General features: G+C 43.2%; 1 protein-coding gene across 3 annotated transcripts in view; it reads right to left on the bottom strand.

The window, feature by feature from the left end:
- Positions 1-27606, bottom strand: part of fras1 (Fraser extracellular matrix complex subunit 1) — a 114719-nt gene that overhangs the window by 61708 nt on the left and 25405 nt on the right. For 2 of the 3 annotated variants that reach the window (XM_035379760.1, XM_035379763.1), the window contains exons 3-14: positions 14665-14772; positions 13952-14044; positions 13149-13308; positions 12075-12211; positions 11211-11294; positions 9746-9847; positions 9263-9454; positions 7618-7707; positions 6632-6670; positions 6034-6181; positions 4184-4327; positions 3032-3166 (exon numbers count right to left, since the gene is read on the bottom strand). In XM_035379760.1, coding sequence (XP_035235651.1) covers positions 3032-3166; positions 4184-4327; positions 6034-6181; positions 6632-6670; positions 7618-7707; positions 9263-9454; positions 9746-9847; positions 11211-11294; positions 12075-12211; positions 13149-13308; positions 13952-14044; positions 14665-14772 — 1432 coding nt within the window. The remainder of the gene's footprint in view (positions 1-3031; positions 3167-4183; positions 4328-6033; positions 6182-6631; positions 6671-7617; positions 7708-9262; positions 9455-9745; positions 9848-11210; positions 11295-12074; positions 12212-13148; positions 13309-13951; positions 14045-14664; positions 14773-27606) is intronic. The other variant, XM_035379762.1, reaches the window with a different exon arrangement.

Genomic DNA, 27606 nt, shown 5'->3' with positions numbered 1-27606 from the left:
AAGATATGTCAATTACAGGAGAGCAACATGGGTAATTCACAGTGAGAGTAAAGTTGCTATTCAGCCATTTTCTGTAGTCTATTGAACATTTTTGGTGGAAAACCATATTAAACAAATTATTATTCAATATAGAGTCGTTTTTAAGGTTTAAAAATACATCTGGAGGGGTAAATGACCTGCATTGTGGATACAAAGCTGATCAATGTCAAGTCATGACGCAATAACTTTTCAACCTATAACAGATCAGTGATTTGTACTCATCAAATTACCAATGTTAAAAAAAACCTTCATTAATCAACATCATATTGACCTCAATGACCAACGTTGCCTACATGTCTAACCAATGTTAACATAGGCCAGCTGAATTAATTTAAAGAGGAAAACGGGAATTTCCCAGGGTTTTTTTCCAGGACTCCTAACCCTGACCATATTCAATTGTATCCAGCTATCCCATGATCCCTTGCTCCTCTACCATACCGCTATAAATAGACAGAGTAAATATAAGAGGGACAATTCCCAGGGAGGAGGGCATAGCAATATCAGAAATAAACAAATAACCTTTGAAGTGAGATTAATGAAATCCAAAAAAAGAAAAAAGAAATGGACCAAAAATAAGCTTACTTGAACTTATTACAACCTCAAAATTTACCTCACACTCTGTCTCAGGATTTATGAGTTTTCCTTTATCATCTGCATACGTGCAGCTGCTACAATGGCTCACCAAACCCTCTGTGATATTTATATCTCCTCCATTATCTCCCTCAGTTACTTATGTGTTTTGAAGGCTACAAATGACATGATATTCTCACATCAAAAGAACAAAGCAGAATGAGAGAACAAAACAATTTCCAGAAGGGTACTGACTACAAGGAGACAATGTGCCTTCTCTCAAGTTGTCCTCGACAAGCAATTTATTTTCCATTTGGCTGTCTCAGGTTCTGAACCACTATTTCTCTCTTCCTGTAACCCTTTTCAGGAAAGGATATGATTTTACATGATACTTTGAAAGCTTTAAAAGTTTCAGCAATGTTTCTCACCGCAACAACATAACAGTTTTGCCCCCCCCCCCCCCCCGTTTTCCCTCAAGATGCACATTTTCACCTAACAGCTCCTGTTAAAAGTGTCATGTTTGACACGGCAAACGTGCTGTCACAAATCAGAAAAACAAGCTGTGAAGAAACAGTTGCGGAATTCTAAGAGCTACACTACGATCAAGCAGGTCAGCCAGTCAACGAGACAGCCAACTGTTTCCAACAGCCCAACGCGGAGAGGGGTCATCAGGTGCAACGAAGACGCCAACCCGATGAGTGAAATAAGAAAGATGTTTGGCCCACATTCGTACGCGGTACAAAAGCGGGGGAATGCGCCCCCATTCTTCACCCATGATTCAGAGCGGAGGCATCCGGGACCCAGAGAGCCTGGCGCCCTGCCAGGGGCTGGGCTCCACTCTCCTGGGATTCCCATGCCGTCCGGGGCACCGTCCGGACGGGGGAAACGGCGGCCGTGCCGCGCGAGCGTAGCGTGCTTGGGAATTAGCCACGCCGCGCGCGGCACCAGCGCCCGGGGGCAATAACTCAAAGCCTCGGGGAAGGGCGGGCGACAGGAAGCGCGGGCGAGGGAGGGCGCAGGAACAACGGGCGCGCGGCAGAGGGGGAACGCAGCTGCAGCGTAGGATAACCAAACCATCACCCCCTATCACCACTTCACTACACAAAAAATACTGTCCGCTAGGAAGACATGCCTGCCAACCACTGAGGACCACATAACAGTTTTTTAGCACATTTAGCATATTTTAGCACATTTTATCCTCAAACTCCATTGCAAGGTGGTTCTCTAATGCACACTAACACAGTCAACAAATTGGGAGAGGTTTTTTCAAAGGTCGCTTGCTCAAAATTTTAACATATTCAAACTGCAGTATTAGTGTATGTAGTTATGTGAAATTAAAGGAATTCTAAAAGAAATTCTGAATTAATTCTAAAATAAGGTTATAGTTTTCAAAAAAAAAAAAAAAAAAAGCCCATGTCCCATTTTTCAACAGGGCATCCAGTCATAGCTTTCCCAAACTGAGAGGGGTAAATCCATGGCACAGCCCCTCTAATAGTCTCCACAAAAGCACTGGATTTATAACCTATTTGGGCAACATTAACAGATTGAATTCCAATCTCTTGGAGATGCTCATTAAAGTGTGAAATTGAACTACAGTATGAATCACGTAATTACTTGGAACAGACCAGGGGACTTTGGTCTGGGCCTCTGAGATGAAGGGTTATTGCTGAGCCCTTTTGTTATTCCATTACATTCTCAGATCCATATTGCCCTGCGCCCTGGACAACTACAGCCAGAAATCAAGCCTAGATTACATTCAAGCACAAATCTTTACACTTCCTTTTTTATATTCCATGTAATTGAATAACTGCTTCACACCATGAAACTGTTCATTTAAAGCAGCGATTAAATAGAAGATTCAATGCTGAAAACAATGCACGCTCAGTCCTTAAATTTAAATTTAATCAATGGATCGAAAGTAGCAGCGCTAACATTCTCACACAATGTTGTGAGCTGTGATAGAAGAAATGAACAAGTATGTTGGATTATAAATAACAATTGCAATTCAAAGTAACCCAGTGAGTAAAACCTGGAATCTAGACGTCTAGAGGGGTGGAAATCTAGGTTGAGAGCTGTTTTGAAAAAAATAATAATAATAAAAAAACTTTTCACAACTTTTCACAACAAGAATGTTCATTGGGAAGGTACACTGCTCATTTTAGTTTGACTGAGTCCCACCAGGTGTCAGCCTGAAATATCTATCCCAAACAAAGAATTCCAATGAACTTTTACATTCCCCCATAGGCACTCAGCTATCTTCATTTCAGCAAACTACACAATATCCTTCTTATAGCCACGGCCAATCAAACTGTTTCATGGAAACCAATTAACCTTAGTCATGTGGTAAAGAGGAAGCGGGTCTTTCAGGAAGTGACTGATTCCTGGAGAGCTGTGGAGAGCAGCACAGATGGGTAATACTCACGCTGGCAGTGCTGGTTATCCTGGAAGAAGCCCCGCCCACACTCGGGCACGCACTGTCGGTTGCTCATCAGGAAGGAGCGGGCACAGGACGCGCACTCAAAGCCGTTTACGCAGGTGGAGCAGGAGTCCAGGCAGGCTGCAGGGGGGGGGGTGGGAGGGGGGGTCAGGAGAGACGACATCACTACGGCGCGCATGTGAACGCTACGACACGTCACTGTCCACGTCTGCCCGCCAGAGGACCTACAACCTCTCTACCGCTGGCCGTGAGCCCTGAAACACACACCACTCCAATAACTGGATTCATGTGCTTCTCTTTGAACACCATGAGATGGGGGCCACATCAGTCAAACCGGGAAGATAAAATAAAGTTCCGTCTTTTTTCAGACTTCCAACAAGAAGTCTAAAAAACATCAAAAATGTCACTATAATCATTGCCTGCACTGCACAATAACGGCAGTTCTCACACCCCCCCTCCCCCCACCTACCCACTAAAAAAAGAAAATGAAGGACAAGAGAGAAATGCTGAGCTGTGTCAGGAGCAATGGCATTATCCAAAAACTCTGGGCTCCTCCGGGCAGGATTAGGTATTCAACAAGTGATGCCTTAATCCTCCGACTGTAAGCAAAGCCTGTCCCTCCTCGGCTGAATTCCGATGACGGCCCGCCGTCCCGTTCTGACTTGTTATCTCCGAGTGTGGCACTGAGGCGGTGCCCGACAACGCCACACGGTCTTGGCACAAGACCTCCAGGATTACTGCATCCATTAAACAGGGTGCCGTGACCCCCTTTCCAGTCAGCGATATTTATGCCACCCCTGAACTCTTACACATTGATAAGTTGTGACTGGTTCCCAAAACATTGCTACGGCTAGAGAGGAAAGAAAATTTCACTCGTCAAGCGCGAAGCAACTTAAAACAAGCTAATATTTTCTACTTGAGTGAAAAAAAAAGAGCTTTAGTTTCATTACAAGACCAAAACACTTTAAGACAGATGTTTTTGCAGTGTATACCCTAATGAGCATACTCTACTAACCTAAAAGCGTATCTGGTATTAAATACAATGCTATGCTTGAGCTAGAAATACAATGAGGGAGTGATAAACTGCTGACCAGACGACTGTGGGAGAAGAGGTGTAGCTGGAGGCCAGTCTCGTACCTGTGCACACTCTGCCGTCGGGGTAAAACCCCCGGGGGCATGTCTGCATGCAGCGGCCATCCAGGAGCAAGGACTGGGGGTCCTTACAGCTGTCGCAGTGGTCCGGGGTTCGAGAACACGTCAGACAGTCAGGGTGACAGTGAACTGCAACACAAAACGTTGCACACACATAAGAAACGAACCCATAAGAAACAACAAGCACAAAGCAGAATGTTCAGCGTTAACTCAACTGTAACAGAGTTCATAAGTCTGTGAATGAAATCGATTGCACTCAATCAGGGTGAAGCTTACTCTATCAAGAGCTGATTTGACTCTGATTACTATGCTGTGAAAACCCCCAGACACAACCTGAGAAAGCAACTCGGCTTGTTAAAGGCCAACCTTATTTGCGGGCACATAAATATTTCCATGGTTTCCGTACTGTAACGTGACTGAAATCCAACCGCATGGCAAGATTCAGCCAACCGTGAATGACTGGACGGCTGGACGCCAACCAATTTGTAACATTTCCAAGGAAACGCTTTGAGACGTCCAAGAGCAAAGCATTACCCATTAGCAGCGATATTTATCGGCCAGTGGCGTTTCAGATAATGTTTTGCTTTAGGAATAACAAGACGGTTCCAGACAATTAATTATCAAAGAAAAAAAAAAACGAAGGAAGGGATTTTGATCGGACAGTTTGGCCGTTTCTCCCATTCCCGCTGTAAGCGAGCCTCACTCCGATGGAAACACAGAAATTGCTTCTTGGCAGAAAAGTCCTGGTGCAGAACGTGTGGGGAGAGAAAGCGACTGGAATTGAGATGCCGAGAACGTTCCCCGCTATTGAAAGCTTAATTGCATTCCAGTTGCGGACTGATTATCTGTGAAGTATTCATTACCGACGGAGAATGGGACAGGTTTCAGCCAGACCCCTTTTTTAGAGACGGTAAGGAACAGAAGTGAACACGTGTGTGGAAAATAAAGTTAATGCTCTATTCCCTTAATTATACAGGGGATGGTTAATAAACTCCAAAAGAAATTCATAAAGGATTGCTCCTTTTATGTGCTTTCATAAAATAGGGGCAGACAAGGTGAGAGAACACAAAGCCAATTGAGTTTTCTTTAAACTTCAACCGCCACTTAACCAATGTGAGCAGTACTGGGCTAGTGTACAGCCCATAGACCGTATAAAAGTACAGCCAACCTGCAATAGCATACGGGATAAGTGCTTTGGTTCAGGAAGTCCAGAGATGGGTGAAAAGGGTTTTCAATTGACATCTTTCAGTGCACACAAACAAGCCCAAGTATAGAGGTAAGACATATATATTTTTAAGATATATACTTTTATATTTTTAAGTGATTTAAATTCACTACAGAGAATACTGTGACTGAGGTGTGTTGTCGCTTTTTTAAAGAGAACATTATACTTGAATTTGATGCTTATGTATTATTGTATTATATGCTATCGTAAACGTACATTCTATCGTGAATGAGACATCGAGTGCCCATCAGTGCTTTCTTCATTTTGAGGCAGTTTTAGAATGGTCCTCTCAGGCTATTAAGTTTCAAAATCTGCCACAGTGGCCAGCTTAAGGAGTGCACTGTCAGTACTTTTCCCCAACTAACTGCACAGAAGGTCACATGCAGAAATTGAAGTCTTTGGCTGCAGGGAATAAGGGAACTAAGCAGCCGTGTTAAACAGGGAGAAATATAAAACCACGGCTTCAGCTCCGTCAGAAGAAAGAGGATTAAGAGTCTTTTAAACTTTTAGTTATTCCGAAGTTAAGTGACTCACGGAAATTTGGGAATACATAGCACAGTGGTGGCACGGCACCTAAATAACATTGTCTGAAAAGAGAAGTTGTACTCACCCTGGTGGCATTCGGGGCAGCACTTCCCCTCCACGGGCACGGCCAGGGTGCCCACGGGGCAGGTGGGGCAGGAGCGCTGGTAACAGGTCACCCGGGAGTCCCGACACTCACACTGTCTGCACGGCCCCTCCTGCCAGGTCTCCAGGTTCTGTCAGAGGAGAAACCGACCTGATCCTGACCGCCTTCTACGTTACCACCACATAACACCCAGCCAGGCTTCCCAAGCCAAAAACAGACATAATATTATATATCCTAAAATGTATAACTCCAATAACAAATGCATGTGCCAAGAATACATAAGAATGTGCATAAACAGCTTAGTTTGAAAAACACATTAAAAACACACAAGAATTGGTGACTCCAAGAAACAAAAAGGGTATGGAAAATATAGGGTTAAAGCATCCAGAAGGTGCAGTAATTACACTGTATCAGGCTTGTATATTATAAACCAGTCATATTATATTGCGTATGCACGTGAAATATACTTTCAGTAATTTATAAAATGAATAAATTAAATGAAAATGCATTTTCTTTTAATTAGTATATAAGTCAATATGTTGCTTATTTGTATTTTTCAGTACAGATTCAGGGAACTCACAGCAAGATGTTTCTGGCCAGTCAGATCTGTCTGCGGTCCCTAGGGAGACAACCATAATCAGAACCGAACACTGTGCCCACGCTAGTGCAATGCTAATTTAAATAATGCTCAAAGTTGCTCCAGCGCTGCTCATTGTTACCGCAGTTCATTGTTTGACACTTATCCCAAGCTACGAGATTCAGATTTTTCTCATTATCATTTTAAGCGCTGTGCATGCACTCGTATCGGAGGGAGCGTGTGCTTATCTTAACACTGTTTTTCTCAGCTCGACGGTTTAGCGCTGATGTGTAACACCCGCCATTCCGTGCCTATGCCCTCGCTCTCGCAATGGATGTACGATATGCGCTGCATACGCCAGCCACGGTGGCCTCGTAGCCCTCTCCGGATAAGCGCGCGTCAGCCAAATAAACGAAGAAGAATAATCGGATAAAAATGAAAACAAAGACGGAATTTAACGTGGTCGACACCAAAGCTTCGTCGAGAGGTCGAGAGGCAGCAGGGGAACGGTCTCATTTCTTCAGCGGAAGGCCCGTGCCCCCGAGGGTCATGCGCGCACCTGGATCTCCAGGTTAAAAAGCATTGCCTGAACTTTGTGGAGATAAACCTGAGGTGCTTCTTCTGACTAATTGCCTGCCTTTTGAAGGCGGGATCGGAAGAACATCTGTGAATGCAATGATTTACAGCGCTTCATCAAAGAACACGTGTCAGAGTTAACCCTTCCAAAAACCAATTAAAAATGATGTGCAACAGACAAGAATTATACCACCCCCCCTTATATTAATACAGACCTGCAACAGTCATAACATTTTTAAATGAATTTCATTGTGTGGTGTTTTTAGACACCTCACTCACTGTGAGAAATCAGCAGTGCAATTCACATTATAGTCCATCTTAAGCAGGGAGAATGGATGCTAATTAGCAGCACACAGAAACAATAATAACAAGCATAGGAGCAGTACTTTTCAATTTGGTTGTAAGCTATTTACCCCTTTGGCTTGCTCCCGGAACACGCAGAAACTACTCATGGACATACATTCAGGACAGCACTTCCCCGGTAGGTGAACCAATTCTTCTCCCTGTTGAAGAGTTTTGAGAAAGTGTTTGCTCATTTCCTCTCTGCTAGGCGCCTTAAACAAATGACTCGATTCAGACAATCTCCCTTGGAACCCAACCACGTCAAACTCAATTTACAGGCCATTTTGTGCCTCCCACCACCAGCCTAATTGCTATTCACAGGAAAATCATTGTCTGTTTCTTTCTTTCTTTTTCTTTTTGACCTGGGTTGATTATCCAGGCTGCAGAATTCTCATCAGATGCTTGACACACAAATATTAAGAGAATATGAAATTCCTGGAAAAGTATAGCCATATGGATGGTAAAAGATGGAAATAAACTGAAGCATCACTAACAGGGTCTTACTCAGCTTCAGTGCTTCCCATGGGATAGCATGGAGCTAAATGAGAGGCAAATAAATAAAAAACACTGTACCAAATATACACAGCATTTATGGTATGACAGACAAGTTCAACATTACAAAGAAACATAGTTGGGGAAATCATGTTTGATCCTATGTCTCACGCTGAGCGAGGAATGATAAAGATATTCCATATATGATTGTGCCATCAATACCACAACATCAATAAAAGAATTTAAAAAGCATTGATCTTTGAAAAATGCATGCTCTCACAATTATAGACAAGCCATGAACCGATAAAATCAGGTAGATTTGCAGGGAACCCATACTGTGTTCAATACTATTTAATTTAGACAAGATAAAATGTTATCACAACCAAAACACAATATAAGCTCTTTCAGACTCTGTTCCGCAGTAAGCAAAATTATACTGGAAGCAAGCCAAAACTCTAGTTTTATCACAAAAGAGAACACAAACAGCGGAGCAATCCTCATATCTGAAAATGATTTATGGTTGGTTACCTAATTAATATTTTAAAGTTGATAGCAACAAAAGTAAAGGTGAAAGTGAAATTTCACACAATGGAATTTTACTTTAAATCGGATGAAAAAAAAACACTGATTGCAGTGCCCCTTCCCAACCTGTAGTTGTTGCAGTCAAATGTTTTGAACATAATCCTTGCATTTTTGTCTGTAACAACTCAAATCTCAAGTTTTAAATTCTTAACTAAAGAACCTGAGTGAGGTCTTACAGCCATGCTTAGAACAGATTTTGTTTACGTTTTTGAATGAATTATGCATGAAGCATGAATTAATAAATCCTTATCACAAATTTAAGGGAACAGGAAATCATTTCCCAGTTTTTCCCATAGGAATGTGAATTGTATTAGGATTGTTGGTTCCCTGGAAAAAATGTCTATTGCAAAGAGTTGTGTAGAAACCTGTATAAGAAATAAAAACCGACTGTTGTATTGCTTGATTGATTGACTGGTAGATTGGCTGACTGATTGTATGATTACTTGACTGGTTGGTTGATTGACTAATTGATTGGTTGATTGAATGTTTGACCAATTAACCGATTGGTCGATTGAATGGTTGGTTGGTCGATTGACTGATTGATTGATTTAATGGCTGATTGACTGATCGATTGGTTGACTGGTTGGTTGATTGGTTGATTGATCGACATGTGCAATATCGCACTCAGGCAGGCACGCTTACCCATGAGCACTCCACTCTGGCACACTCCGCCCTCTGGCACAGGACCTGCCCCCTCTCGCACATGCAGAACTCGCAGCCCGTGCCGTTCCACATTTCGCCATGGTAACGCACGGTGCTCTGGTAATGGCAGGTCCCCTTGGGGGCCACACACTCCTCGCAGCACTGCCCCTCCTTCTTCACCTTCCTCTGGCCCTGTACGGAGGAAGAGCGAGGCGGGACTCAGTGAGACATCCACTCCAAGAGGGGCGGGGGCTAAATTTTAGGCGAGCGATGGTCAGTGGCAATGAGTGAGGGGCTTAGCGTAGGTGCAGGGGGTGGTTACTGACCCTCTCACAGGTGATGGAGGGGCATTAGCATACGTGCAGGAATGGTTACTGACCTTCTCACAGATGAGGGGGGACATTACAGTAGGTGCAGGGGTGGTTACTGACCTTCTCACAGGTGAGGGGGGTTATTAGCGTAGGTTCGGGCATGGTTACTGACCTTCTCACAGGTGAGGGGGGGACAGGGTTGGGCGTGGCAGCGGGTCTGCCCCTGGTCACACAGGCAAGTGGTGCAGCTGTCCTTCTGCCACTGTTCACCATGCTGGGGACACAAAGCATAGGCATGTCAAAGGCTTCACTGGCACACACACACACACGCACACACACGCACCCACACAAACAAGCACTCTCACACACACACACACACACACACATACGCACGCATGCACTCTCACACACACACACACACACACACATATGCACTCTCTCTCTCACACACACACACACACACACCTAGAACACAAACACTAATTCTCTGCTCATTATACTGCCAGCTCAGTTTCGTTAAATAAAAATGAGACAAAGTCCTTGATGAGACAGGAACAATGCCAGCACTGGCAGGAAGGCAACAAGCCCAGGGGCGCCATCGAAAAAGAACACCGTGGGGACCACGGGGAGGAAGATAATGCAACATGTCCCCCAAACTGGGTCTAACCTTCCTCTCACATGACAAGTCTTTATCTAACATGCCTCCTCAGTTAATCAGGCTGTGTCACACTATTAAAGCACATGCAGCATTTACACGCATGTAACGTGTTATTTGTCCAGACGAAACCGCACATATGTGCGTGTTCGGTTGGCGCAAAGATAATCCTAACCCAGATGAAAAGCCACAACAGCCAAGTGTGCGCGTAAACTGATTGGCCGGCAGGGGAATAATCTTGCCATGATGAAACCTTATATGAGCAGGAGGGCGAGTTTGAATGGGCGGCTGCTCCGATGATCAAAAGAGCAGAATTCCACAGAGTGCCAGAGAGCAGCGCTATCATATCGCTCACGCTGCGCCAGGAAGCACAGGCCAATGATGGGCCCCACTGAGAGAGAGAGAGAGAGAGAGGGGGGTGGGGGGCAGAGCAAGAGAGTGTGTGTGTGTGAGATATATATATATATATATATATATAGAGAGAGAGAGAGAGAGAGAGAGAGAGAGAGAGAGAGAGAGAGAATGAGAAGGAAAGAGAGAGAACAAATGAGAGAGAGCGGGTGAGCGAGCTGAGAGACAGAGTGAGCGAGAGAGGGGGGAGAGCAAGAGAGAATGTGTGTGAGAGAGAGATAGAGAGAAAGAGAGTGAGAGAGGAGAGAGAGAGAGAGAGAGAGAGAGAGAGAGAGAGAGAGAAAGAGAGTGAGAGAGACAGAGAGAGAGAGAGGGGGGACTGTGGCTGGCTTATCTCAAACCCCTGGCAACCTGCCAAGAAACCCTGTGGAGAGAAGGGATCCGCTGCCGAATTTCGATTCGACTCTGGCCCTCCTCGTTCTACCCTGCGCGCACCCTCAAAGCCCGCCGTGCCGCGTTATTCGCTCGCGCCCCCCAACGCCGGGGGGCCGGGGCGGCGGTGACTTTGTTCCCCCCTAAAAAAACTCAGCTCGCGGAAGCCTCCCTCAGAGCCCGGTTCAGTCAGGGTTACCTTGTACTCCTTCCCCGCCACCAAGCAGGGGTTCGGCACACACTGCGGGCAGCACGTCCCGGGGTAGATCACAAGGTTCTCCCGCTGAGGAAACACACACACACACACACACTGATATCAGCGCTAGAACTACAAGGATATTACTTTCCTTTCATTTAGGATCAGTAGTTGGCAAGTACAGACTTCAGCGTAGTGAGTTGTGGCTTCTGCCGTTGTTTGCTTCCTTTGAGGATCAAAAGCAGATCTGTATCCACTTTTTGCAGACACAGATTAAGCCTAGTTTTCAACAATATTCAATTCTGAATGAGATTCCCGATACAAAACCCAATTTAGTCAAAGACTAAGATTGATCTGTGTCCGTGAAACCAGAAGTACAGCCCATGAAAATCCTGTAAATTGCATGTACAAGTTCCCCATAAGAATTCCAAGATCAGGACTTGAACCGCCTTCTTCCTGGCTGCAATTCTGTTTCCCTACTTCCATATTACCACACTGTCGCTGTCTTAAATGTGTGCATTTGTGTGGTCAGATGCCCTGCACAGCAATGACACTTGTAATGACACTTAAGATCTTATTTTTTAACTTTTTCGCTCAACCGCTGAATAATAGCTTGTTTTAATTTACTTTTTGCTTGACAAGTGAAATTATCTTACCCCATTGGCCAATCTTGAAATGAACTGTTTCATCTCACTGGCAATCTTTTTGTGACATTAAGCAAAAAGGTCATATATATAAGATTGTAAGTCTAAATATGAGACTAAAATATTTGCTAAGATTGATTTATTCTGTACTGGATTGACTGTGCCGTACAGCACAGCGCAGTATGGTGCCGTGTAGGCGTGGCGCACGGCGGGCAGTACTAACAGGCTGGCAGGCGACGGGCTGGCATTCGGCTGCAGAGCACTGGGTCTCCCCGCCGTCGCACGCACACTTGGTGCAGGGCGTCGGCCGCCACTCCTCCCCGTCCCGGTACTCCTGCCCTTCCGAAGAGCAGGACGCTGCTGGACGCCATGCCGACGGCAGAACAATAAGACAGAGAGGTGAGTGAAAGTCCCCTATAACACCACCAAGAGAGCCGCCCCTAATTTGCATCGAATTACATCACTGGCATTTAGCAGGCGCTCTTATCCAGAGCGACTTACACAACTTGTAGCATTTTACACAGCATCCATTTTTTACAGCTGGATATATACTGAAGCAATGCAGGTTAAGTACCTTGGCTCAGATGCTATGGTGCTAAAATACTCAAAAAATGAGAGGAAATGGAATTCAAATCAATCTGACCACTGCAAGAACCCACCTATACAACAAAACATTACCATACCTCCACAGTGTAAATCATACAAGGAACAGTTCATGAATAGTAATTATCCATTTGCTACATGGCTAGAAAGATCACCAAAAAGTGTTTGCATTAACCTGTTTTGACAAATTAATGACATTATGTTAACTGGAAAATGCTGGTACACTTCAAGGCAACATCCCTCACAGTTTCCCCCAGGTATTAAAAATGGAGGCACAGTGTCTCTACTGAATTCACAAGCAGCTCCACAAATATCTGAGAAAAATCAATAAAACCTCAGACTCAGACTCAGATCTCCATAACGTTATGTTGAACCGCTCAATATATGCGTGCTCTTTAGCAATACCGGCACGGTGGAGCCATGTTTTCACCAGGTCAGAGGTAATAAATACTATGTGAATTCCACGGCTCGCCAATTCGCGCCACCGCTGCTTAACCACTGAGGCACTCCCCCCCCCCCCTCCGCCAACTATTTCCCTGGGGGAAACCTTGCCTGGAATACTTACAGTACACATAACAGGACAAGCACGGCTCTCAGGTGGAAGTTAAATTTGTTCAAGCTTATTTCGAGGGCTAACCGGTCGCTGCGCTATTCCCGGCTATTCCCGCGGTGCCGTCCAGGCCTGGCGGCTCACCTCCGTCGCGCACACACTTGGGGCAGCACTCTCCGGGCGGGGTGAAGCTGCTCTCGCCCCTCCTGCACTGGAGGGCGGGGCAGGCCCGGGGCCCGCAGGACACTTTCCCGTGAGAGCAGGAGCAGACGGAGCACTCGGAGCTGCTCCACTGGCTGTCGTGCTATGAGAGATGAACGGAGAAAGAGAAGAGGAGAGGGGAGGAGAGGAAAGGAGACAGGAGGGAAGGAAAGGGGAGGAGAGGAGAGGAAAGGAGAGGGGATAAGTGGAGAGGAGAGGGGAGGAGAGGGGAGGAATTAACCAGCGTTCAGACAGATGTGCCATTTCCACAGGCCAAATCCGCTGCCTTTTCCCAGCAGGGAGAAGCTGGGCTGCAGCTCCTTACCCCAAGAGAGCCACGTCTAGCAACCCTGTTCCAGTCATTTAGCCATTTTATAGGCCTTTGGCTGTTGTTTTATTAATGTGCTTGAGGTTAAGTCAGTCTTGGAGGTTTGGCTGGGAAGACAGAGCCCTTTCTCACAGTGGTGGGGTGGGAGGGGGGGTTGAAGGGTGTGGGCTGGTGCCACTTGAGAGGGGGGGCACATCAATGGAATCTTATACAGTCTAAAGTACCTCCTCAGAGGTTGGGAAAGCCAGAGTGGAAAGAGGTTTGAGCAAAAGTGGGAGTTATCTGGGAAATGGTTGCACTCCTGCTGCAGCAGTCGGTGGGCGATCACCGAACAGAGAAATAAAAGAGCCTGTTCAACACCATGCCTCTGCTCTCTTCTGCTTTCGACATCACCAGCGGGAACGGGCGTGTCACTCACCCCGTACACGGCCCCGTCGTGCTGACAAGAGCCCTGGGACGGCGGATAACACTCGGGACAGCATTTGTTAGGAGGTATTCTCAACCGTTCCCCCTGCAAAAAAAAAAAAAAAGACAAGACATTCCAATACTGTATACTGCACCATTACAATGCTAGGAAGATAGCTGAAAATAATTAGCATAACTTTCACACTCACCTGAAATTAGCATTTGTTAAAGCTATCCTTCACAAGTTAAGAATATTATAAAAGTGGAAAGGCTACAGGTAAGCAAGAGAGGTAGACCAGTTAGCTAGCCAACCAACATTAAGCAAATTGGCATTACAGCGGATCACTAGCCATGCACACTTGGTTAGGATCAGCTGTTAAGAGAATGTGACACTTTAGCTGAATAGTGCTGCTGCTAGCAGACCACTGTTGTGTCTATTTACCAAACACTGACAGACCTACAGCTGGCACTGTTGCCAGTCCCAATAAGTGCTTTCCGGCTTAAGTAGAAGAAGTAAAGCAGGGAGGCCATTTTCCAGAGCATGTGACAGAGTACAGGAGGCATTGTTTGTGCCCCGGCCCAGAGAGAGCGTTTTACTGAATTTAACATGACGACAGACCTGGTGTCAACCTGATGGGACCTGACGCCTGGCTGTCACAGAGGAGAGGGAACAGTGGGAGAGAGAGAGAGAGGGGACCAAATCTAATTCGGCTGGTTCCACCTTACCTTCTGGAAGTCACACTGGGGGTTTTGGCAGTGGGAGTTCTTGCAGATCACAATGTCACTGAGGCAGACGCAGTCTTGGCAGGAGTCAGGCTTCCACGATGTTTTATTCTAGAAAGGAAAGGGGAAAGAGTTGGGAAAAGTAATCCTGTGCCTCTTTCAAACAAACATCTCTGCACAGTGCTTGGGCACTTGGTTAAACATGCAGAACCACTCTCTGAAAAACATATTTTATAAAATGATTTTTTTTTTTACCCACAACTGACTGCAAAGAACTGACCATGACCTGTTTTTTTTTTCTCTTTTTTTGAAATCTCTCTAATTTTGTCAAGATGTAAATAAATATGGAGATGGCATATTAGTTTCACAAGCGTTATCCATTTACTTGAATCTAGAGGACATATTAGGTCAGGCATCTCTCGTCCAAATTTAGTGCCTTTTAGTGCAACTCTTTTAAAGATGAAATCAGAAAGAAATCTGAATCGTAAAATATTTTAGCCCACAGTACAAAATGCATCTCAACAGTCTTGAGATCATCCTTATAGTCGCACACTATTATCAATATCTGTTCTCAACAAAAAATACTTGGGTGAAAGAAAATCTATTTGATATGTGGGTTATACTGACCTTGGAAACTAATAATTTATATAAATATTGACACGTTCTAAAATATTTCACTGTGTGAGTCTATTCTGTGGAAATGAAGTCTACATGGGCCATAACATATGGGTGATAACTCCTAGGCTTCATGGGTAACCTTGCCAGCACTGACATCCTTCACTTTCACAAAACAGAATTAAACGGGAATGGTCTCAAATTTCTCTATTTAATAAAACAGAGAGGTACAAGGTAACCATAAACAAGGTACAAGGTAAACCATAAATTTCATAGTAATGTTCTCTTCTACTAGCTTAAAACTAGCTGAAATACTAGGTTAAAAAAACTTGCATGTGTTCATTTACTTCAAAGGCATTTTTATGTAGATATTGCTGATAAAAAGAGGAGCCAAAGAAGCAGAATGCGTTAAAAAAAAACAGCAGCAAGATTAACGTCTGAAAGAAACGGGGGAGAAAAGCTAAAAAGAAAATCAGGCTTTCTAGGCTGTATACCGGTTGTTTAAAGATGCACTCCACCTTGCATAGATGTGTCAGGCAGATAAAGCCGGTGAGAAAAGAACACGTGGCCTTTTCAACCTCCAGACCCTCCCAGGAACCATTGAGAAAGAAGCCCTCAGGCATGTTAGACCAGACACTGCCCAACGAGGGTTCGTTCAGGTCAGAGCCCTGAAAACTACCAAGCACTGAGAGTAGAAACTATCTCAGGCTGGCTATAGCAGCTGTTGAAACTTGACATTTCACTCAGATATTCATCTTCAAATGTTCGTGTACTGAAAACAACGGGGATATTCTCAAGATTGGAAAAGCATTAGAAGGCATTATGAGACTACATAAGACCAGACAGCAGAGATAATCATTTATAGCACGTAATAAGGCTGTATCTATTTTTAAAAATTATATTTCAAATTGTAAACAAGCTGTATGACTCCAGGACATAAAAACATAATGGCGGTTTACTGTATCAATCTAGACATTTCATTAAAACAAGCACCGCGCCGCTGAACATAAACACAATTCATTTTTACAATACACGGCTCTTCTGTGACAGAAGATATCTGTGTTATTAAGAGTAAATTTGGAGCAAGTGATGATGACAGGTACAAGCCAAGCGCGTGAAATGCCCAGTGTGTGAAATACTCCGCAGCAGCACAAGAGAAACGCCCTCCCAACCCACAGTGCTGATAAATGAAGAGCCCTTCTGAACTTTAATAGGCTAGTGACTGCTTCCAGTTGTGTCCTTACTTGGCAAGCTTGGACTACTATTGCTGGAATCGTGAAATGATACGTGACACCTGATAGGCTACCCACGACAAAAATACAGCAAAATGCGGATGCGTCGCCCAAGCTAGCTCCCCAAATAATTTTTTCTCCCAGCGCTTCGGGAATGCCTGAATGCCAGTTACACAAATATTTGTGGAATTCTGAAAAATAAAAAGAGCACTGTCGACAAAGAGCCATTTGGAGGTCTAAACAAAAAAAAATGCTAAGTGGTCCTGTCGCTCTGTGATACAACCTATTATTGCAAGTGGCTAGAATAACTACATTTAGCTGAACACACACTCGCCAATCATCGGATTCACAAAAAATAAAAGACTGTATTTACACTGTCCCATTACCAAGAAAGTTGCATACAGTTGCATCAGCTGTTCCCAATATAAACGTGCGTCAAATGAAATGTCAGAGTGCATTGGTGTACTTTCAGTGGGTACTTTTCAGTGTACTTTTCATATCAGCTGTATGACTCTGAATCCTGCGTAATAAATATAGTCTTTCTGCAGAAGGATGTCCGAAATGAATCTTTAATTGTTCCGGGTTTCAGAGATGACCACACAGCAATTTTCCCAACGGCCTCCGTTCCTAGAGCTGGGAATGTTGGTAAATGGAATCTTCCTCAGTTGAGCACTTGGCAGGACCGACGGCTTCCAGCAAAAGCCTTCAAAAAGAACCGAATCTGACAGAAACGCAGGCTCAAGGGAAATTAAAAGGGTCACAGAATGAAGAGGCAAGAGACAACTCTTGGCTAGTGTCTCTGGATGCAATACCTGCATAATGCATTGATTATGTAACTCGCTATTTCTCTGTCCTTGTGCTGGTGGTACAGACAGTTGCATAAAGTTACGACCCATCCTGACACGTGTTGTTCACGGTCTAGAGATGTGTTGGCTGTGACTCACCCCAATGTGTGACCGCAAATGAATGACAAATTTTTGCTGGTGTCATAATACGATTAAGCAACTGTATGTTGCTCCTTAATTTAATATCCCTTTAAATTCATGGCTAACCTTTAATATTTATTCATTATTGAATAGGTATAGAGGAAACTGCTCAACAAATCGCTGTTTTTTTAGCCCACTAATTTGCATTCAGAAAGTTTTGCAATAAATGAGGAAGTTTCTGTAGTCCAGATGGATGCCCATGCCACTTAAAATAAGCAGCCATCATTTAACTCATGTTTCATGCAGCTGTATGGATATCATTTTCACAAGGCTTAGGTCTGAATTCCACTCACGTGAAGTCCGTTTACATTTTAAAGCTGAATTCAGAGATAAGAATGGGTGATTAGAGGTGATTAAATCCAAGCCGTTTCCTGGTTGGTTTTTGAATTGGATTTCCATAACAAAATTATAACAGCACTTTCATTTTCCAGAACACACCTCTGAAGTGAAAAATGTTGACAACAATTTCACAGATTAAATGTTGAATTTAATGTTGACCAAAATGTTCACTGGCATATTGCAGCAAAGAAAGTGATACTGCATGCTACATCATCTCTGCTTTGCAATTATATTCAGCAGTCACCCAAAACCTTTTTTTATGTAGTCACCGTTTGTAAAGATGAGTATCTGATCAATTCTGACAGGTAATATCTCAAGGGGAAGAAAAAAGAATCAGTCCACACTGTACTGTTTATATTCAGATCCACCTTCAAAGGGCCTGATAATAGCTGACATTCCTGGCTCACTGAACACACTGACATGAAAAAAGACAAAGACAAGTATATTTGCATACAGTACAGTACATGGTTACACGTATGTAGACACCCACTCATTCTGGTGATAAATCTTTGCGTGCGCTCTATAACAGCGTGGTGACACCTACCCATAATTCACTTAAAAGAACAATAACCCTGACTTTCTCCCGTCTGAAGCTAACGGTGTCCTGATTTAGACTAGCATATCGCGCGTGCTTTCCCAGACAGAAAAAAAAATTGGAGCGAGCCGCTAAACATAAAGGGCGGCTCCTAATTTAAGCCGTGCGCGGTCCGGCTCGTTTTAGAATCGAATGCAGCTGGACTCTCTGGAATAAGCCGAATGACTGTGATGGAATGACAACGCGAGTAATTTAGTCTCGGCAGAATGTCTCCTTGTGAAAACACAGCTGCATTTTAATCGTTTTATTCGGGGACCCGGGGTCAGATTAACACAACTGAATGTGCCAGGATCAAGGTCTGAGTGAAAGCTTGGCTTATGTTTTACCGTGAGCAGCCGAGCATCGGGCAGGCGCTAAAACAGTTTGTGAGGCTCAAACGGCAGATGCTGAGCATTGTAGCGCCGTTAGCGCAGCACAAGATCAGGATGGATTTCCCAGCGAAGCACGAAGGGCTGGACGTGACTTGCCTTCCACTTGCTTTGACACATTTATGTCAATGGGACCTATACTGGAGGCAGTGGGATGCTGCTAACCCACATACCCCTGCACAGTGCTCCCTGTCAGCAAAAAACACCGGCTGCTGCCTCTGATTTACAGGCTTTAGAACTAACACCTCATTTTGTCCCCTTGAGCACAAAACAGAGAGGACCTTATTCCTACCATTGCTTTTTAAAAAATAGATCACGCCTACAGTTGCACAGAACATTACATATAACATATACAGTTTTATTGTGTGCTTTAAATAGCAATAAATTAGCTTTAAATAACAAAATGAGAAGAGTCTCATCTAATGAATATACACTTTGGTCCACCTATTCTTAACATGTAGGTTAATACAGCGCAGCCATCTTGTGTGTCTTGCAAGCCACGGACAGAACTGACAGCCGGCATTTATGGAAAAGTACAAACATCCTTTCCAGAAGCGGAATCATTTTGAGATTAGTTGGGGGACGCGTCAAAATTAATTCAAGCTCAGGGTCTGTGAGATGTGGTACAGTCGCCTGAACGGGGGGTATCCACCGTTTCTCATCCAGAAGTCTTATTACCGGCGCCGTGGAGGGACCCCTGCCAAGTTTGCCGACTGTAATTGAGCTAAAATTGAGCTGGCCTAAAAATGAAGAACAGCGAGAGCAGCTGGAGCTTTAATCATTACCCGGGTCTCTCTATCACAAGGCCCAATAAATCTCTGTCTGTGCGACACCACCAGTATGGAGCAGTACCTGACAAATACAGCCATTACCTCTGTAACTTACAATATTCCCCCGAGATCCAGCAGAGAAAAAAAAAAAAAGTTTATGCATTTCAAATTTTTCGACATAATACAAGTGGTCTTGGACGCCAGAACATGTTGCGGTGAAAATATTTTCAAAAATAATATTTATTTTATTTTTTATGGAATGCGCCTCGCGGTGTATGTTCAGGCACAATAGAATGTGCGGTTGTCGAGATTAAGGCCCGGAGTCTCGTGTCCCCTACAGGGGACAAAAATGAATTGCCTGGCCTCGGGAGCATAAGCGAAGCCTGCAATAGCTGACACTAAAAATCGGTCTAGGTAAGCACATCTTTCATCCATGGGCTGGAATGTAATAAAATGGTCTAAGATTGGGGGGGGAACGCTAGCGGGACTTGAGGCACTTCTTTTCCACACATCTTTTCCACACGTTCAAAGAGATGAGCCTTTTAATCAGCAGAGTAGCATGTTATCATTTGCAAATTTAGGCGAGATGTAATTAAACTAAACAAGATTTCTCCTCTCTTCCACCATGGTGAAATAGTGCCAAGCCAGACCTTCCGGACCCCATAACTCAATAACCCAATCTCACCATTTAACGGAACTGTAATAAAAAAGAAGGAATACATTAAGAATTCAATTTATCTGTCTATGCATCCTCTTTTAGTTGACTGCTAATGCGAATCAATAGGGGGAAAAAATGTTGTTTGAAGCTGGCAGTTTCTTATGAGATTTTTATTGCATTTTTTTCTGTCGGAAACAACAGCTGTGCGCAGGCATTGTTGGGAATAAATCCTGGGTTAAGCACATTCAAATGTATTCTGTCTCGTGGTTTAATTGCTTTCCTCGCAACTTCCTTGAATGTCACACATTCCTGATTAAATGCAAATTTCTTGCAAGGCAAGCTGTGTAAATGAGGAGGTCCCCTAAAAGGTGAAGGACATCTAAATATCTGTCACTGCCTTCCCTTAGAAAGCTGTATGTATACTGACAACATTGAACCCCGGCAAATGCTCAGGGCATTTTGATGGCTGAACTTTTATTGCACTGTTCATTAATTACATTGTAGAGTCACGTTTTTTTTGGCTGACCCCACCGATCTCCTTTGTGCGTATTGACAGCACATTTTTTTATGTGTTATGATTGCCTATACTCCAATAGTGTTCTGGTAAGCTTTGACCTGATATGGAATTTCCTGTGAATAGTGCAGACCTCACAACTGCATTCTGGGATAACATCAGATAGCATGCAGTTCTAAATGCCCTTATTCTCCCAAGACCCAGAAATTCATTTTTGTCCCCTGTAGGGGACATGGGTGTCTAGTCTTTATCTCAAGATCCTACCATCCTACCAACAATATTCTACTATGCTGAAACCTACACTACAAGGGACATTCAATAAATATTAAATAAGTTATATTTCTGAAAATATTTTCACTGCAACGTTTTTTTCAACCAAGAAACGAAAAACGTAAAAACTTTTTTTCTGCTGGGGCTTGAGGTTGTATATTGTATCCTTTTTCAGAGATTTGAAAACAGCATGGTGCTACTATCCTGGAATGTGCATGTTTTGTTAACAGCGTGCTTGGCCACCATCCCAAGGCATAACTTAGGGGAAAGGCTATGTTCAAGAACACTTGATCACACTGCACCAAATGTTGAAAACACTGACGGGTAGATTGTTGACTCTCTTCCACCTTGACTAATGACCACACATGAACTCTGACCCTAAGCAGGCCAAACTGTCCTGCTGTGTCCACCCATTTACAGGGGACCCCAGAGTCTGTACTCTGACCCGCTTGCCTGATGATTTACAAGACCATGTTGTGTGGAAGACCCACAAACTACAGAAACTACATTTCTCAGCCAGTATACTTAAAACGACCTGACAGTGTGTTCTCTATGCATTCAGATTAATTTTTAATCCCAAAGCAATAATCATTGTCCACCCCAAACATCACTGCTGCTGGACTATATGCAGTTAATATTGCTTTCATACAAATCGGGCTAGTTATGATGTAAGTTGCTGGTAATTACCTGAGTTTTAAAGGGTTTACTTTTGCCTTAAAAGTTATATAATGATGTATCACTGCATTTTATTTAAAAAAATACTCTAGAAATGCCTGGTTTCTATTTATTTATTTATTTCATTTATTTATTTATTCTTTACAAAAGTTAAGAGCAAAGTTAGATTAAATGCCCTGGATACTGACCTCTATATTTTGTCAATCTATCATTAAATGTCATCCAAAGTCCTCAAATTTCTCAACACAACATTCTGAGTTAAAACTTGAATGATTCCCTGACATATAAAAAAAGAGTGTGTAGGCCAAGACATTTCATCACAAGATCTGGAGCTTCCACTGTCAAATGCAACACAGAGGGAAAATTGCCCTTAAATCACAGCAGACTGAGTGCCGAGCTCATTGAACTCAATCCATTTCACTATTGCAAAGGTCATGGTCTAAAGGCTTTTCAGTTAATAGGAAATACCTCAGATAGTTCACAACTTTAATTACCGTTCTATACCGAAAGTGATAGGCTTTCGTCTTTAACAGAGCTGTGAATAGAACCCACCGCCTTTTTGAAATGGATGGCGAGTCTGTAAAATGTTTAAATGGGAAAATACATGCGGGAGGGGGGGGGGGAATGAAGCAAAACATCACTCGCTTCCATGAGAAATGGAGAGAGAGCGGTTTAGTCAGGCAAAGCACCGGGGCACTTTAAGGCAGTAAACCGTGACGGCAGACAGCGGTATTCTCTCCTGTAACACCTGCCACACAAATAGGGCCCGACCGTTAAATCATTCCCCCGTTTCACTGCTCCTCAGCTCTAATGAATAACACGGAAAGGGAAAGGCATCCCCCCCGCATGTATTTTCCATGCATAAACTTTAAGGGGATAAGCGCACGTTGGGGGACGATTCCGGGTGCGTTTTGGTTGTACAGTATCCTTTCTGCATCCTCTCTTTTGACTAATTGCAGCTCTGAACCATGAATTTAACGGTTGACCAACCATAGCTCTGAAGAATAACAACAAACGGATACCCATACTATGTTTATATGACAACAAAATCCCCCCCTGTAAAGGCCTTGGCATTTGCACTTATCCTATTAAGGCATTCGTCTTCTGGATTTCAGTGGCAAACACCTCCGAGGGCTGCTTGAACCTTAGATTTGAAGCTTTGTGACTGTTGAGAACCCTGAAAAATAGATCCTCCAAGTCTGGCAAGAATACTACACAGACACATTGGCTCATGAAGCTTTGTGTGTGAAGAGGAAATGCTCGTGCTGATGAGCAAACTCAACAGCATGAAACAAATAGCAAAATGAATAATATATATTGCGAAAAATAATAATCTAAATGTTTACCGGAGAAAAATGTTCGATAATATCTTGTCTTGTTAATGTTTTTTTTTTTTTTTTATTATCTCGTTGATGTTTCCAGCAAGGAAGGTTTTTTAAGCCTTGCAATCCATGGGGACATAAAATCAGCCTTAAATTATTCATTATCAATAACGCAAGACTACAGGGTCATGTCAAGTGTCAGATCCGGTTTATCATCCATTCCCCTGTGACAATACAACAAACAACTAAAATTCCAACTAATTTACCTCACTGCTTATCACAAATGTGAATTTGGTAAATAGCACTTGTTTAGCATTTTAAGCGTAGAATCTCAACAGAACTTTAAAATGACAAAAGCATTTAAAAACATAATAATAAAATGTTAAGATTAATCAGACTCTTGCAGCCTTACAATTCCTACCACTGACAACTTCAGTTTCAACAAATATGTGCTTTCTGCTAAACATCCTTTGACAGGCTTAAGTGATTCTAATTTCAGCTGGTAGAAATGACTGGAAAGAGGCTGGGTGTGCTGTGAAAGGTCAAAGGTCAGGGACTTGCCCCCTCACAAAAAAATGAACCCATATTGGGGTTTGCATTCCTTGTGGACTATGCTCTCCTTCACTATACAACACTACGTCAAGTACCCTGGACAATTCACAGGGAAATCACTGCTAGTCATCCCCCTTTCAATTAATACACACAAAACAAATTTTAAAGTAAAAGCAGGCCCAACATTGGTCATGGGCTCATGGAGGAAGGAGTGCATGCAGTTAGTCCATTCCCCCACCCAGTAATATTAAAATAGGGATAGGAATGGCATGCTGTTACTTTTCTCATAGAGACCAGAGAGGAACTCTTCACCAATCAAGGAGTACTTTAGTAACAACAAATAGCACAACTCCAGCAGTAAATTGAGTATCTCTTTTGGCTGCAAGGACTCCCTGAAGTACAGTCAGAAGTTATCCACCAATCACCTTCAGGGTTGTTCCAGGTCTAATTACCAATGTTCTGTGTGATTGGTGGAGCTGCTCCCTGCATGTTTCCATGTGAAAAGTAAAGACAGATCATTCCTGTCTCTATTTTATTAGCTCTACCCCCACCCTAACCACCCCTCACACCCACCCCAAGTTCAGGAAAGTACCCCGGGTGCACATGTGACAAGTGCCCCAGCTCTTGAGAGCTTTAATAGACGGGAGGAACCCGACACAGGAAATGGATGCCACAGCCTCAAGCCTGAGTCAGGCGGAAGGCTGAATTTAATTCCGCACTTGAGGAGTCGGAACACATGCCTGGCAGCACCACACAGGGAGCTTAAGGAGGTCGTGGGAGGAGGGAGGTGAACTGGAAACACACGGGGGTTCCTGTTCATTTCAAGGGTTCCCGTCCCCCCTCTGTTTACCTGAGCGAGCCTGAAAAATGCACAGCCCCTCACAGCTGGGCTATTGTCATTCCCATCTAAATAGATTCAAGGGTTATTATCACTTTAGCATTTGCGCTAACAAATTGGCCAATCTAAAATGAGAACAGGTGAGGCTAAGAAGCACCAGAGACCATTTCGTCCAAATAGGTTCCTCAATTCTTTTTCTCAAAATGTAATTGAGGAGAGCCATTAACTACATTCAGATAAAGTTTTCAAGTACACTGCTGGGAAACCACTTGAATTCCCAGGAGGAATAGCTACACAACACAGAAACTTAAATGTACCTATCCACAGAAATGTAGTCGAAAGGGATTTTCCTGAATTACACCTTTGGTTGCAATTATCGCTCAAGGTTAGCGATTCAACTTTAGTGATTTCTACAAGTTCTTTTTGAGACTTTTACAGAATTTCGTCAGGTTTCTTTTTTTAAATCAGAGGAAATCATCAACGCAGTGCCTAAAGGGATTGATCTGAAATTACAAGCATCAAGCCCTTGTAATGGTGTCAACAGGAGAACACGCCCGCAGTGAAAGAGGGCCCCCGCCATTTGAACGCAGCTCACCAGCTGTCCAAGCGGCGATACGCCTAAGGGGGAGCAGAGACTGTAGGTACATTGTTACCGTTTGGCATTTTCAACGTCGGCTTGCAGGAAAAGAGCCATAAATCCGCTGCCACTGTCAAACGATGATTAGCCGGAAGAATTAAGAGTTGAAAAAGTTCCTCTTTAGCGTGACTGTACGTCAGACTGTGCTGTCTCCACGGCAATTAGTTGACACGGTGGAAAGGTTGACATTCGCTCAAAGGCTGCATTTTTTGCACAGTGTCATCTGTCCAGTAATTCTTCAATCAACTGTGCTCAATTCAAATTTGGGTATGTCAAATAAGCTGACAAGTGACTTTACTTTCATATCCATTACAACAGACAGACATTACAACAGAGATTTGAGCTCTCTTTAATAAACATGGAATAAATAATGCAACTGGATTTCCCTCCATATTTTGCCGATAAAGCATTTTGAGTGATTGAGTGATCGACTACACATCATATGGCTGAATGATTGAAAGTTTGATTTTGAACAAGACAAAAATGCACAGACAGCAATAAAATACAGCTCCTACTCATGCACCAGAAAAACATCAGTTTTATAAAGATTTTCAATAATAAAAAGGATAGCAGCTCAAAAGAATAATTAAACAGATTAATTGATCAGAAGACAATATATAATATCAACTGATGAGACTGCAAGTACAAACAAATTTGATAACTACGTACTGCAATTCCTAAAATGGAAACAATTGTCTAAAAATCTATAAATATCCTGTAATGTACATTTAATGTAAATAATAGAACATCCTTTAAATAATTAATGATCGTGCCCTGGTTTTGAGTGAAATCTGGCCACAAAAGAATATCAACCAGCCCAGCTCTTGTGGTCATTACTTCTTCAACTGCAACAAAAATTCCCTTTGTAAATTCACTATTTTCACAGGTTTCTTTTTCTCTGCAACGTAGCCAGAAGCCTTCAGACACCTTTACACCTGAATGTCTGAGCCAGTAAAGAAAACAACTGGTTAAGAATACATTCCCGTTCACAGTAACTACAACACAGTACAACCAGGATTTTTAATGTAAACAGAAAGCTGATGCTCGTGTAATCCCGATGCGTTTTCTTATCTTCTGCAGTACTGAACTGTTTGGCGAATGGTTAAATGCGTGAACACTGAATGTCGAGTCATCTCTGCATCGTGTCAATGACTGAGGCAAAAGAACCAAATTGCCACTGAGTAAAAATAAACAGAGAACAGCTTGTGGCCGACAGCGAGCTCCGTTTCTTTCTCTTACGCGCTGTTCAGCACAGTACCTGTTTATGTCCTGCTTAATTACCAAGGGAGATTACAGCAAAGGCATGACCCGGCTGGTACAGGGGCAGGGTAACTTCTGCCCATAACGGATAGCCATTTTCTACACTGCGTTCTTTTGGACACTTTTAGCTTTTTGAAATTTATTTGGCCAAAGATCTCTAAAGAAAGTATGCCGTTCCGCTACCTTCTAGGTTGTCCATTCATTAAAAGAGATGGTGCATCGCCTCACTGAAGTCCTGAATGAGCCTCAACTTGGGTGGCATTTTTCTGGGACACGATTCTTCGTTTTGAATTTATCTAGGTAGGGAGAGATGTCCCAGGGCACCCAAGGCAGGTGCTTGTAAAATATTTGATGATCTGGGTCAGTTTTCTTCCTTGAATCCGTATGCCTCAAAAACGTATTTAATCCGCTATACGTGTTTCAGCAGAAGGCAAAGCTTTGTGTCTAATCTAAAGTGAGTAAAATGTCTACAGATTTGAATCAACGGAGCTCAGCAGCCCAATATGAAGGGAAGGGGGGGTATACCTATTGCCAGTATTGAGATTCATTAACCCTTACCAATAATATCAGCTTCAGACAATCACTTTTTAACATATTCAATTTTCCTGCTCCCTCTCCCTCTCTCTCTCTCTCTCTTTCTCACTCTCTCGCTCTTTCTCTCTCTTTCTCTCTCTCTTCTCTCTCTCCCTCAGACTTTTGAGAAAGCAGGTGTTTCCATGCATTTAATTCAGGGCCCGTCCATATTTAGTACACCCTCCCTTAACGCCTGCAGCGCAGATTATTTTGGTGTTCAGGCTTTCAAAGCATCAAAAAAGAAAAAAAAGAAAAAACAGCTGCCAGTGGCGCCAAGCTGAAAACACGCCGTCTATTTTAACTCTGTTGTAACTGTATATTTAAAAAAAAAACATCTAGAGTGCAGGCTCCAAGCCATTTGATAAGCTAGTATAATGACATGACTCATACATTCACAAACACACACACACACACACACACACACATACCTACACACACGCGCACACACATTTTTGTCAAACAATGGGCACTGTACCAAATTCCTTTCATTGATTAACAGACGCCAGAGGTATACAGAGTTTGCTCCGATAATGAATGAGGTGATATCCTCTCGCAGATTGGCCTATATTTGAGCAGCAAACATGATACTGCAAGCCGGCTATTTGTGACCCCATAAAGAAAACAGGGGACATATTCATACATCTAAGCCTTACAGTCAGATGTGAGTTTCCATTTTGGAAAGAAAAAAAAAAAAAAAAAAGATCTGTCTCAGATGTCCATGTTATAGTGTCACCCAGTTTT

This window comes from Anguilla anguilla, chromosome 10 (assembly GCF_013347855.1).
Source record: "Anguilla anguilla isolate fAngAng1 chromosome 10, fAngAng1.pri, whole genome shotgun sequence".
Lineage (NCBI taxonomy): Eukaryota > Metazoa > Chordata > Actinopteri > Anguilliformes > Anguillidae > Anguilla > Anguilla anguilla.
Note: the sequence above shows the minus strand (reverse complement) of the source record. Positions and strands in the feature narration are given on the sequence as shown.